The following is a 14,768-nucleotide window of genomic DNA, read 5'->3' as shown; positions in this document are numbered from 1 at the left end:
AGAAATGTCCAACAGCTGGAAAACCTTTAAGACTTTTAGTAGCTGGGAAAATTACGTCACCAATATCACCATTTTTTTTCCTTCATTGGCTCGTCAATTAAGAAAGCGGTTAAAAATTGTAGTTTATGGAAAGGCTGATTTTAATTCATTCATCCCCCCCCCCCCCCAGATTTTAATTTTGTTCTTTTATCTATAAAAATACAGTTTCCTAGGTACATTAGGAAACATGAATGTTTCTTTATATGGATGATAGAATGCTCAAAGGCAGGGAACAGTAGCCAGAGAGAGGTGATGATGATGATGATGATGATGATGATGATGATGATGATGATGATGATGATGATGACGATGAAAGGTCAGAAAACAGAATCTTTTCTTTATTCATCCCTCTGAAGTTGATATTTTTGTTTTATTTCCCATGATTCTCAAGTAAAGGACAAACTGTTTGCTCTCCAGGCGATACCAAAACTCACAATGACTGGACTTGAACTTTATTGTTTGTACACTTTTTATCTTTCAACACTTTTGCAAGTCGCCTGGGAGTATTTTACTACTTTCATTAGTTTGTGTGTGTGTGTGTGTGTGTGTGTGTGTGTGTGTGTGTGTGTGTGTGTGTGTGTGTGTGTGTGTGCGCGCGCTTATCCCTTCAAAAGTAATGCACTGCAGATGGTTAAAGTTGATCCCTGGTAGAAGCTCATTTGGCTGTTTTTGCTTTTTATGATAATTCTGAGCAGCCAGTCAAGGTCCTTTGATGGTTCTCTGGCCTCTTTGCTGATCTGAGCCATCTGATGCTTTCACTGATCGTGATCAAACATTATGGCTTCCGATGTGCCTGTTCCAACAAAAGTTTTCTGCCACTGTGAGGCTTTTACTCCTGACAAGGCCACAGAGAAACTACATAATAGAGCTTCACGCCATGACATATGGCACAAATGTAAGGTTGAAATGAGAATTGTACATTAAAACTTTAAGTAAATATGATGAGCACAGTTATTTCTCTACTTTAAAAGAAAACCCAGGTTTCATGAGTTTATGACATAAAAACATTTTACCAGTGTTTCAGCAGTTCTGCACTCCTCAGTCTTGTTTTTGTGTGATTACTGAAAAAAGAAGATACCTCTGGTACTTCTCAGTAAATAAATAGTACAGTGTATCTTGTTTTCTCTTTTCAAGAAAGCTAAGGTTGTTGTGTGTGTTTGTTAGAAAATAAACAGATTACTGAGTCTCAGATTTACATTTGAATAAGTAAGGGAATTTCAGAGGATTTAAAATTTGGTGAAAGCCTTTGACTCCTAACCCATTTAGTGTACAGCTAGGCTCATCCATATTTCCTGGAAAAATGACATAAAGTGTCATTCCAAAGCTCTCTCTCTCTCTCTCTCTCTCTCTCTCTCTCTCTCTCTCTCTATATATATATATATATATATATATATATATATATATATATATATATATATATATATATATATCAACAAGGTACTGTAAACATTCCTCAGAGAGTTTGGTCCATATTGACATGATAGCATCACACAGTTGCTGCAGATTTGTCGGCTGAACATCCATGATGAGAATCTCCTGTTCCACCACATCCCAAAGGTGCTCTATTGGATTGAGATCCGGGGACTGTGGAGGACATTTGAGTACAGTGAACTCATTGCCATGTTGAAGAAACCAGTCTGAGATGATTCCAGCTTTATGACATGGAGCGTTATCCTGCTGGAAGTAGCCATCAGAAGATGGGTTCACTGTGGTCATAAAGGGATGGACATAGTCAGCAACAATACTCAGGTTGGCTGTGGCGTTTAAACCATGCTCAGTTGGTATTAAGGGGCCCAAAGTGTGCCAAGAAAATATCCCCCACACCATTACACCAGCAGCACCACGAGCCTGAACTGTTGATAAAAGGCAGGATGGATCCATGCTTTCATGTTGTTGATGCCAAATTCTGACCCTACCATCTAAATGTGGAGCAGAAATCCAGACTCATCAGACCAGGCAACTTTTTCCTGTCTTCTATTGTCCAATTTTGGTGAGCCTGTGTGAATTGAAGCCTCAGTTTTCTGTTCTTAGCTGACAGGAGGATCGCCCTGTGTGGTCTTCTGCTGCTGTAGCCCATCTGCCTCAAGGTTGGACGTGTTGTGTTTTCAGAGATGCTCTTCTGCAGACCTTGGTTGTAACCAGTGGTTATTTGAGTTACTGTTGCCTCTATCAGCTCCAACCAGTCTGTCCATTCTCCTCTGACCTTTGGCATCAAGAGGGCATTTTGGCCCACAGAACCACCGCTCACTGGATATTTTCTCTTTTTGTGACAATTCTCTGTAAACCCTAGAGATGGTTGTGCGTAGTAGATCAGCAGTTTCTGAAATACTTGGACCAGCCCATCTGGCACCAACAACCGTGCCACATTCAGAGTCACTTATATCACCTCTCTTCCCCATTCTGATGCTCGGTTTAAGCTGCAGCAGATCATCTTCACCATGTCTACATGCCTAAATGCATTAAGTTGCTGCCATGTGATTGGCTGATAAGAAATTTGCACTAACCAGCAGTTGGACAAGTGTGGCTAATAAAATAGCCAGTGAGTGTATATATATATATGTGTGTGTGTGTATGTGTGTGTGTGTGTGTGTGTGTGTGTGGGTGGGGGGGGGGGGGGGGGGGGGGGGGGGCGTTCGCGAGTGTGTAGTCGATGGCGCCACAGTATAGGACAAGACCAGGTGAGCTATGAGCCTCCTTCTAAATGACCTGTAAGCTAAGTTAGCTATCTGTAAAGCTAAAGGTCAAATAACTGTTACCTGACTGCAACAACTAACTTAGGCCTTTCCCTTAACATTATGCGCACGGTTGAGTTAATTTCGTATTTCCCTAAGTAACTTACAGAGAGTTGTCTGAAAAAAACCTTCACCTTACAGGTGTAAGCTCTTCTCTGCTCGACTTTGGCTACATTAGCAACATTAGCCTGGCCCCAGTTCGCACGTCTGTCATTGCATGTGCTAATGATACGCTGTATGGATGAAGTCTGGACTCTTCGAGTCCATCACAGCAGAGAGATAAGAGTAAGATTTGCGGACCACACGTAAAAGAGAGTGAGGAGGGATGGAAAGTGCTACCAGCATGTGATTCAATGTGTGTGTGAGTGTGTGAGAGAGAGGATGTGAATGGGAGGGATGCCTGGCTCCCGCAGACTCCTCTGACAAAGCTCAGAGGAAGACGGAGTCAGGAGCACTTTCCCTCTGCTTCACACACCAGCCTGGATTGCAGCTGTTTCATCCTTCGGCTTAGTTTGAGTCTTGGACATTTTCTCTTGCCAGACATGATCTAATATCTGACTTATCGGGACTTCAGCTGACTTGTCCGTTGACTGGTAGGGTCTACACCGAGAATCGAAGTGGATCAGTGTGGCGCTCCAGGACTGGATCAACAAGAGTGCAGAAAACCGTCCGCTACTCGGGATGGATTTACCTGTGAAGATTCTCCTCATCCACCTGACCTTCACTGAGATTAGAGGTAAGGAAAATGCTTGGAGGAGATGATTGCACTTTTGATACATAAAAGTGTAAAACGCAGATCACACGATCATTCCTGTTGTGGTTTACTTGATTTTTTTAATAGTCTGTTATATCCGTCTTTTAATTAAAACAAAGGATTAACTGGTGTTATTCTTTAATGCTTCATAAAATTAAAGGAAGGCTCCTGCACACTGTATCTCTCTCAACCATAGTTCCATTAGTATAAGTAGAATAATACTTTTCTGATTTTTACAGAAATTATATCTCTCTGTAATAGTGTCTGCTCTGTAGTCAGATGGAGGTGGACAGGCATGAAATAAGCAGGGAAATTGTTAAACTCTTTAAGACCTCAAGAGAGAATAAGAAACAACCTTGAGTTGATAGGTCGGGTTAGCTTTACATCTGCAAGTATCTGATGCAAAACTAGTTTTACTGTTTTTACTGATTGTAAAGAAGCTGGTCAATTTGGTGGCATATATTAAATTTACAAAGGTGACATCAGGTTTTCCATTCTCTTGTTAACTGACTTATTTTTATCACTTGATCAAATCCTGCTGCTGATGTTTTTGGGTAGATATGATTTTATAATCATATCTACCAAGCGGTGTGGTCAAACTTGTAAATACTTTAGAATTTGATATCCCATTCTTGTTTTCTCCATTCATGCCGACTCACACTTCCTCTACCTCCAAGCCTGTGACTCATCCTCACATCTTCCACTGAGTGTATGGTAGGTACACAATGAGACACACACATCAAGAGACAAGACTGACAGGACAGAATGGCCATTTCACATTGTGTGGGTGACAGATGCTTGAAGGACCCTCACACCAGTGGGACCAAGGGGCAACATCCGGTTTAGAAAACCCTATGTGGAAGTGCTAAAAGTTGCTCTTCATTGAGGATCCGCTTGGTTTGGAAGATTTCAGGGTCATTTGATCGTCCAATTAGAGACACAGCTCAGCTCATGCGACTGGCAGGTGCTGTGTAGCTGTTAGAAAAGGAAGCTCAAAATCAGAGTCATAACCAACGTGGCTGTGTCCGCTTCATTTCACGATATAAGGAACAGATGGACGTTGCAGAGACAACATCTATGTTTTATACAGTCTATGATTGGGATGCTAGAAAAAAAATAACACTCCCTCTGCAGTTGAAGAACCAGATCATCTGAACTGTAACACCCCTTCTTTTAATGTCCTCTGGCTTTTTCTGAATGATTTGAAGAGTGTTTCACAATGAATCTGATATTTTCAAAAAAGTTTGACGGAGGACATCTGAATGAAATGCCACTGGTCTTGTAGAATCAAAAGTCTGAATGAAAAAGAACTTGGAGACGAATAGTTATGACAAAGAGTCCTCTCTGCATTGGGTTCAATCCTCTCCACAGATAAGACAATGTATTCAGGCAGTGTAATCCCAGTCAGGTCATGACAGATAGCTCAAGGAAAGAAGAGTCGCTTGAGTCTCCGAGATGAAATCTGTGAAGTGTAGAGTGGAACTTTTCCAGTGTGGAGAGCTTCAGGGTCAGGATATAATCAACCATCCAGATCATTCAAAGATTTTAATATCTTTGGTTGAATTGATACAGGTTGTCAGTAAAGATGATGCAGTATTTCAGTCTGGTATTGTTACTGTACGAAAAAAACTTTTTTATGCTGCTGTCATAGCTGCCAGAAAGAAGACAGGGACATAACAAGAGGCTGTAATTTATTACCTTTGTTTAATTATATACACAGTCCATTATGTTTTGATTAAATTATGATTGTTCCAGAGGCACATTGTGGGGTTAATACAGAGCCCTTAGATCAGTAATAAAATACGTCATTAATAAAGGGAACAGGGTTTTAAGATTCAGATTTTGTCCCATTCATCATCACAAATTATTTACTGGATGGCACCAGCTGTGATGAGCTCACAGACATGGTTTTGGCATCTAACAGACTGCGAGGCTGGCAGGAGGTTAGTTTGCTTAATTTCTTTGTCACAAAGATCTTTTGAAAGATTTTTGAGTGAGAGGTGTTTTTATCACAAATGGACTCTTCAGGAAAGTGCAAATGGATTCTTTCTTCTATTTTCATGTAAGATTCTGTTAGAATAATCAGTTCCATTCACTACTTTATAAATGTGTCTACAGGGGTGAACAATAGGTATGTTCAAGTTACAGAGGCTGTTTAACCAGAATTGCTTCGTTGTCTGAGGTAAACAAGATAAATACACAAAAGAGTGATGATTTACATAAAAATGCAGTAATGACAGCACTTGCTGTGAAAAGTGCCTTCCCGATAAGATCTGATCTTCTTAACGCGAATTGAGGATCCTCACAGGTCACAGCTGCCTCATGTTTAAGTCTTTTATTACTCAGGATATAATAGTTATGTGACGCCCTTGTAGTGATTACCAATGGTTCATTTCATGTGGTCTCAAGTTTAAGATGTGCTAAGCCCTACAAAATAATTTCAATCAGGAGAGATTTATACACCAGAAAGAGTTTTTAACAGATTCAATGAATACAAGCAGAGAAACGTTTGGTGGTTAGACCCCATCAAGCATTAAGCAAAATAATAAATGTAGGGACTACATTGGCATTATGAATTATGAATATCCCCACATGGAGCCTCGACACTGGTGGTGGTGGTGGTAAGAGTCTTGAGATGGCTGCATCTTGAAGATTCGGTAAGGACCGCAGGGCTGAAGAGCAGAGAACTGAGCGATGGAGACTTGGCTTACAATCGCGGAGATGATGTGATTGGATAGAGAGAAAAGTTGACATGCCCCTGATAGAGAGAAGCGGGAAAGAGTGAGTAAAGTAACAGAAGAGTGTGAGCACCCAGACAGTCTCCCTCTCTGAACTTTCGCGAAGCTTCCTTAGATTAGTCTAATAGTGGAAGTGAAAGTGATTAGAAAGGGTCTCTGCATGTCAGCACTGAGACTGACCTACGACCAGTGACAGATGTGCTCCACCCCCTGTGACCCCACATGGGATAAGTGGAATAAATAATAGATGCATTATAGTGTGTACACTCAAGAGTTGCTATTAAAGTGTTAACCAATGATTCGTCATGACTTAAGATGCTGATTAGATTCATCTTATCTTCTTAGAAACTTAAATGTTTTAGTGTTCTTATTTAAAGACAAAAATAAGAATTTAAATAAGAACACTAAAACATTTATGACTTAAGATGGTCCCTTAATCTCTGTAACTGTTCTTTAATCATCTTATTAAAGGTGCAGTGTTTAAAGGTCCCATATTATGCAAAAATCACTTTATTAAGTCTTTTAGTGAAATTTGTGGGTCTTTGGCTTTCCTACCAGCCCACAAAATGTGATATTTAATGACTAAACCTGTACTTAATAGTGCTTGTGAATGTAAAATCCTGACCTAAAACGAGCTGTTTGGAATTTGGGGGTTTGCAGACGTCAGCGATTCCCTTCCCCACCCACTCCTCTCCCCACTGCTGGAGAGCTGTAAACAGCGATAAAGTTCCATGCACAAGCTTCCCATCTTGGGAGAAGACAAGACTAAGTGGCTAGACTCAGTAAAACTGTGCATGTGTGAGCTAGTCACTTCAGGGTCGACTGCTTTTACAACTTTGGACAGTACAACAGAGGGCTAAAATAGACTGGTCCTGAATCCAGGCGCATTACCAACCATCCGCTAACAAACCTCGGACCCTGGAAATGCGAGTATTTTAAATGCTGTGTGCTGTGGAGCTAACCTTGCAGAGCAGATGGACCTGCCTGATTCAGTTTCTGAACTCCTGCAGATCCATCTTGAAAGGCTCCAATGACCAACGATTTCACTCGGCTAAATTCTGACCGGCCCAATCAGGGAAGAGAGGCAGGAGCTGTGGGAGTAGTGTAAGTGACGAGAAGACGTGACGTCTTCTTCAGACTTTTGTACTTGTCAGTGTTCCTTTGACTCTTAAGTTGACTTTACAAAAACAGCAGCAGTCGTCTAATGCCATTATCACAACTGTTTCTCGTGTTCCTGTAGTTGTTCGTCTATTGTTTCTCAGCAGTGGCAAACATAAGCTACGTCATACTGTGGTTTGATGTGGATTGGTCTGTGGTGAGTGTGTCAATCAGAATGGTCGTCCAATCACCAGCTGCTCATTTCTTTTGAAGGTCTCGCCTCTAACAACAAATCTGAAGAGCTGCTACCCAGATGGACTAGTGAAATATTTACGCGGCGGATATATGAAACTGTCCGTATGGCGTGTCAGGTTACTGTGGAGCAGGTGTAAGAGCTTTTCCTCAGTGTCCCCCCCTGTCTCTGTGTTAGCTTCAGGATGCTAACTTTAGCTGCGGTTAGCCTGTTGTTTTAGCATGTAATTTTACGGTAAACAAGCTTTGCTGTTTTTAAAACATTGTGCTCTTGGACCTTGTGGCGCTGTTCTCAGTGACGCTAAAGGGCGGGGTGGTATCAGCAGTGGCTCATTTACATATGAAGGCCACGCCCACCAAATCAGACCGTTCTGAACAGAGGGGCTATGAGAGCCTGGAAACAATGCTGCTGTGCTTGATTTATTGGCTTTTTGGACCAAAACATGTTACTAACATTTCATGAAGACATCAATGGTCCACATTAAACTGAAGAACTGTCCCAGACACGCCATTGTTGCATTGTATTTAGTTGTCTTGTTCTGCTATTTGATGTGCATTGAGGTTTATAACAACACCCACCTACCTGAACTTTGGCACTCATTGGCTTACAGTAAAATTGTACTTGTCACTAACGCTGTTATTCCCCACGCTGGAGAAAACATGCAAACTCCACACAGAAAAGCACCTGCCCAGCTGCAATTTTTTAATTCTTAACAACACAATGGTTTTGTTCCCCTCAGGAAGGGAATTCACAATTACAGATATAACTTTCTTTTTTTAACCATTACACCATGAATTTTTGTTTTGCAATGAAGGGAAAAGAGCTGTCATTTTTGAATCGTTTGGTCTAAAGGTTTTATCTTTAGTCAGTGTCTCTCAAGAGAAAATATATTGAATAATGTGTCCTTGAGTTTTCCCTGTTGGTGTCTGTTTATGACTTAAACTGTATAGTGCACGTAGCAAAAGTAATTTAATGTGAGAGAAGAAGAGGGAAACAAACAGACACCTAAACTGAGAAGTTGAGATTATTACTCTGAGAAACTCCACTCAGTGTAAACAAAACTATCAGTTGAGTTTTATGGAGACTTTAAAAAGAGCCTGGTTGGGAAAAAAAAGTCTGTTTAAGTCCTGATTAGACTGTCACAAGCAGCCTACTCAGGATATGTTCAGGAGTGTAGTGTATGTTAAAAGACTACTTTGTGGAAGGACAAGTGCTGAAGCAGATGGCTGTGAGTATCATCAGTAACACTCAGTGCTGTTCTCTACATAATAGGTTTACATGATAAGATAGTTGATAGTGCTGCCATAGCCGTTTTTTCTGCCCTGAAACACAGAGATAAATTTCTTGCATGCCGGAAAAATACATTTCCATAATCTCAATGATCATTGGTTTGATTGAATTTGGTTCTGATTCTGCAAAAGAAAAGGATACCCTGGCAGTAGTATAGCAAGACTCAAAAAAGATCACAAGTTCATGAAAAACAAAGAAAATTATTCAATGATGGTTCTATTTTTATCTCACTTATCTCATTTCCAGAGGACAAAAGAGTAATGAAATAAGAATCCACTAATCCTGCCATCCCATTGGCTGCTGCAAGATAACTTGTCAAAATGATTTAAAAACATTGTATGGTACAATGAACTGAGGTATCTTTGGTTTCAAGAAATAAACTATGGCCTTATGTAGCTCTGTTTTTACTCTGCTGCAGTCTGTTTTTCATCTTGCATCAGCTGTGAGTCACTGAGGGTCTTTTTGTATGCAGGCCCCTTACCTTCAGTGTGAATAATTGTCAGTTTGTCTGCAGACAAGTACGTGATATTTTTGGGATGCTTATGATTTTGTTTGTTTAGCATGGTGGCTTGTACAAATACACCCATTTCGAAAAACCAAAAATATCCACAAAAAATTGATTTGTTATTTTAACACATTTAGGATAATTGATATGAAGCCAACTTAAAGGTTCTCTAGTGTGAAAAGTGCAAAAGGCCTAACCACCCGCCTGTCAATTAAGTCAGCCATGCTGCTATATGGGCAAACTCTCAAGTCTGATAACTTCAAACAGATCAAGTTTTGAAGTTTATATGAATATGTGTGAAGTTGCCTCCATACAGTGTTTGCTTATGGGGAAATGAGCTATTCAGACCAAAACGCTTTTTCAGTCCAGGATATAAACATGTTTTTTTTTTGTTTGTGGAAATAATGGCTAGGGATGTCCAGATCATAGACTGTATATAGAGGGGACAGTGTTGCTCCGCCATTTATCATTGTACGGTTTTGAAGCCAAAATAACCCCGTCACAGGCGCCACCATTGGCAGCAATTGCAGCCAGAGTCTGCGCAGTAGAGATGATGAGGGATTCTGGGAGAATCTGAGTGGAGCTGGGTGACAAAAATAATAATTATTTTTTTTCTTTCGAGAGTCTAATCACTTCTTGACTCTACTTCCCGACATATTTTACAATCCCCTCAAAAAATACACGAGAACGGCAGCTGTCAGTCATCGTTGAGCGTTACATAAAGCCTAGTTTTTAACCTTGTATAACTAATGAAAACAAAACTTTTCAGAAAAAGAGGACTTGGATACAAGACAGCCAAATTATATCTTCAAATCACCACAACAATCAGATGTGAGAAACATTTCTACGAGGAGTATCAATTTTTTTAAGTTTGACCACAGCCAATCTGGAATGACTGGAGAGTCGGATTTTTTAACTTAAACTGCAGCCAGTCACCAGGGGGAGCAGTTTTTGTGGAGACCTCACTTCGAGCCGAGCAAGATGACGTCCATTTTTTTAACAGTGTATGGTCCAGATCAGATCACTTGATCGGAAATCAGGGGTCAATCACGTAGTTACAGACTGGATCGGAGTCGGATGTTACATCCTGATCAGGAGCATATATATATATATATATATATATTCTCATTATTTTGTAGCAGATCTATAATATTTACAAACAAATAAAATATAAAATCTTAGTATTTACTACACTTCACTACACTTACATTTTACTGTCGCACTCTGCAATGCTAACCAAGGTTTGATTTGCCACTCAATCCAACTGACAGAAGATGTGTCCCATAGGGGAACTGACATAAATGCACATCCTTTATGATACTTGATGAGTTTATTTTTTTTTTAAAGAGGCCGGTATTAAATCAGAAAAAAAGTGTAAATAATAAATTAGCCCCTAAACTTGCAATCACTTCCCTGTACCATCAGTGAACTGAAAAATAGATGCTGTATACCTGAGGACAACTATAAAGTTTAAAACTGTTTGTTTTTCTTTGGAATTTTTTCTCATCTCATATGTTTCACACTGTTCCAACTGACCTTACGTGATACTGTGTTTGTGTTCTGAAATGCGTCAGCGCTCTGTGCACTTCCAGTTCCTGCCTGCAGCCTCACTTCAGGTACCTTCTCATGGATTTAGAGGTTATCTGTGCCTGTCATACGACTGGTGTCATAACCTGTACTTTTTGATGACTTTTAGAAAACATGAACTTGTGATTCTAGTTTAAGTCACTCAGTCACTCAAAGTGCACACAGGTGAACAGATCCATACGAATCATCTCCATTTAGTCTTCAACTTCTATTAATTTAAAAAACAGGTTGTGGGAATTTCTGAGGTTAGTGTTGCTCTTAACTAGAGCAAATAGTGGAACTTGGATCCATGTAATCCCACTCTTTTTCTGCATCCCTCTCTCAGTGCTGCTGGCCAGCAGGGTGACATCAGAGACTGGATGCCCCCTCGGACAGTTCCCGTGTGGAAACATGAGTGAGTGCCTGCCTCAGGCTTTGCAGTGCAATGGACACAAAGACTGTCCCAATGGAGCTGATGAGCGGCGCTGTGGTAAGTGACACTCTGACAGCCGATTTTCAGCCAAACAGCTCATTATGTCTCTGTCTTCTGGTTCACAAGTAATCCAAGGCCAGCTCTAATGGTAACTTAACCTTATCACCACCATGACAACTGAAATACTGTGATTGTAAAATGGATGTAATTGCACTTTTTGTTTGTGAGATTTTTCTTTTAGGTAACAAATGGTTTTCTGAGTGAAGGAGTTAGAATTTTCTTCACACAATGATGAGATAAAGAGATCATCAGATAGGCACTTCACAAACCACTTATCCCAGAGTCCCAATGCTTCCCTTCTCTAACGTCACTGTAGTATTGGCAACCTCAACAAAACTCCTCATGTAACACTGGAAAGCAAACGATTTAAGTCATAAAAATAATTGCTAAATGAAATATTACCTCAAAGCTTTCCTCTAAAAGCAAAGCTTCTGTCAAACTGTGGATGTGATGCATCCAGGAAACGTATCAGATACTCTGTAGCTGATCAGTCAGAGCAAAAAAGCAGAGAAAAGCTCTGTGCTGGCAGACTGTTGATAACGTCTTGTGTATTTGAGCTGGTGGAAACTTTTTCATTTATTCCTGTATGTGTTGAAAGATGTGGGAGACAAAATAAAAAAAATAGTTTGGAGAACTTTCTTTGAATAGGACTTCTAATTTATTTGGAATTTAATTGGTGCTGTTAGATTTTAACCTCTTTACATTTTTTAATATAATAACTGTGGCAAAGTATGAGCCTCAAACTCAGGATTATTTACTGCCTGAGTAAATAAGGAGAACAAGGACAGGACGCTGCTATAAAACACATATTTGACTCGTTGTTTATTGTATTTTATGTTTTTTATAATTAAGATGAACGCTGGTGTAAGTCAGATGGAAGTTTGTACATCGATGAGATTCAAGATAAAGCAGTGAACAGGTCAGTGTCTTTGATAAAAAGAGCATGTGGCTGGCATTTCAACCATGACAGCCATTAAACTAAACTGGGAAACTTGATTAAGACATGATGGTCCGTGTCTTTACAAACTTTACAATGGACAAAATGAATCTTTTAAAGTTTTTCCCTCAGCTTGGTATCCATTGGATACGTCAGAGATGTTTACGCAACATTTTGTTCCTGGTGTTCCAGATTTAGTCATTGTAAATCGGAACATTAATAGAGTTAAACTGAGCAACAAATGATGTGATGTGTGCACAAATAGTTTCTTTTCTAACTCACTCTGACTCTATTTAGTGAAATTACTGAAGGTATTTAAACATAAATCCAACTTCAAAGTATGTTTTTGTGTCTTGAGGGGTACTCTAATTTGCGTTCCCACTGAGAGTTAAGAGAGAAGATATTTTTTTCATTCTGCAGTGGTGAGAGCTGTTACCTCAAAGCAACAACGTTCCTGGTTTGAATCCCTACCTGGGCAGGTTCCAGGTCTATGTGAGGTTCTCATGTTGAGTAAATCAATTCCATTTCTTAGAGCGCAAAGTCATTTTTTCCAGAGAAAGCACATTAGCCTCAGCCTATTATCAGAAAAACGCGTCTCTTCCCAGCCACATTGTTAGACAAACCCTTACAACAAGGATTAGAGCATGGTTATAACAATGGCTTTCTGGTCCTTTTATTATGTCAATATACCCCAAACATTTGGATCAGAGCTCTGCATTCAGCATGAAACTATCAACACTGTAATACCGTTTGTAGTATCGTTATTATACCCTTTAAATCTAAACAATAGAAAGAAAACAAAAGAGAAAATATGAAAGAAGGCATTGTCAACACCCTGAAGTCAATAATTCAAACAAGAAAAGAAATTTCCTTAAATTAGTTTTAGTCTCTGCTGACCCATGAAAGATAAGACTGGATGTTGAGGTGTATCACTCTGTTCTGAAGCTGAAATCTACAAAATTGGCTCCTTCTTAGAAATAACATATGCCAATGTAATAGGTGGCTAAGGGGTGTCTCCATTATCCCGCTGTAGAAGACCCATTCAGATATTTGAAGCCAGTTTGTCCGACATAAATGTTCTTTTGCTCTTTTCCAAAGACTGACAAGGCATTAAAGCCACAGATTAGGTCTGTTTTGAAAAATAACTTGACCAGAATGTTAGGAGATCGGGCAAGAAAAGCTTCTTTCAGGTTCAGACTTATAGACTCATTTGACTCTGACTGAAAATTTCCACCAGGATCCCATGATCAAGACACCCAACATCATCATATGCACACCAAAGAAACAGGACCTTCTCTCTGTGTAGAGAATTTTAAAAGACTTCCTTTAACTTGTTTTTGTCTTCTTTGCTCTCCAGGAGACAACATAGGCTGGGCGGACTTGTTTGGTCAGACACTACAGGATGTCAATCTGGCGGATCAGTACTACTTAAAAGAGTGTTGTAAGTGTGATCTTGAAGCATTAGTCCTTGCTTAAAAGTGTGAAAATATTTTCCCTTTACATGGGTCTGTTTGCTTATTCACACACAACCACTCCATGAGGACTGATATGTCATTTTTATTCAAGCAATTTAACAGCACACGACTTGAGAAAAATCATCTGTGGTAAAACAGCCTGAACAAATGATTACCTCTCAAATCTAAAATTTACCATCTTAGCTACTGCAGTGGTGCACAATCAGGGCGCTAAGTGAGGCGCAGCGTGGAAAGAGGTTGGATTAAGTCTCTGTATAGTTCGGAGGTGTGATTTGAGCTCATTGTGGAATAAACCAACCAGTGTGTCTGATCCTCTTGTCCCCTTGAACAGTGAAATGAGCCTTCAGGCTTGTTAAAATTTAAACAGCAGATTTCAGCCTTTCTATATTTAAATTACCTCAGCTGGTACATCCAAATCCTGTCACTGTGCTGCTCCATTAAACAAGTTAGTTGTGGGCAAAAAATATTATTTGAAGTATTTGAATGATTGTTTGATCGTACAATTAATTTGATGTGTTAACACCAGTTTTCATGTATGAATGTGTGTGTGTGTGTGTGTGTGTGTGTGTGTAGTATTACAGGAGTATCCAGAGAGTTGTGACTGCATACACACAGAAGTGGAGTGTGTAGAAGTCAACCTTCAGGATGTTCCTTCACTCTCTCCAAATGTCACTTGGCTGTAAGTGTCCTCAGACCACCTCCTCAGTTTTCGCTTCATTCTAGCACAACCAATTTGAGTTCAAAGTGAAGAGTCTTCACACTCTCTATTCCTGTTTTGGCCCCTTTGAGCCTTTCAGCTTTTACAAATCCTGATTTTGTTCTCATCATTTTTGTTCTGTAAAATGTGCTGTACTAAAAGAAGTTGATTAAAGTTAATTTTATTTTTAG

General features: G+C 39.8%; 1 protein-coding gene across 1 annotated transcript in view; it reads left to right on the top strand.

Annotated features, from left to right (window-relative positions):
• The first annotated feature begins 2,700 nt into the window (after positions 1 to 2,700).
• Positions 2,701 to 14,768, top strand: part of rxfp2a (relaxin family peptide receptor 2a) — a 31,047-nt gene continuing 18,979 nt past the window's right edge. Inside the window, exons 1-5 of the mRNA XM_074673194.1 lie at positions 2,701 to 2,717; positions 3,369 to 3,507; positions 11,322 to 11,465; positions 13,763 to 13,846; positions 14,454 to 14,559. Of these exons, the coding sequence (XP_074529295.1) occupies positions 3,453 to 3,507; positions 11,322 to 11,465; positions 13,763 to 13,846; positions 14,454 to 14,559 (389 nt within the window). The 5' untranslated portion in view covers positions 2,701 to 2,717; positions 3,369 to 3,452. The remainder of the gene's footprint in view (positions 2,718 to 3,368; positions 3,508 to 11,321; positions 11,466 to 13,762; positions 13,847 to 14,453; positions 14,560 to 14,768) is intronic.

This window comes from Halichoeres trimaculatus, unplaced genomic scaffold, assembly GCF_033239565.1.
Source record: "Halichoeres trimaculatus isolate MK-OKI-2021-1 unplaced genomic scaffold, fHalTri1.1 fHalTri1_scaffold_6, whole genome shotgun sequence".
NCBI lineage: Eukaryota > Metazoa > Chordata > Actinopteri > Labriformes > Labridae > Halichoeres > Halichoeres trimaculatus.
Note: the sequence above shows the minus strand (reverse complement) of the source record. Positions and strands in the feature narration are given on the sequence as shown.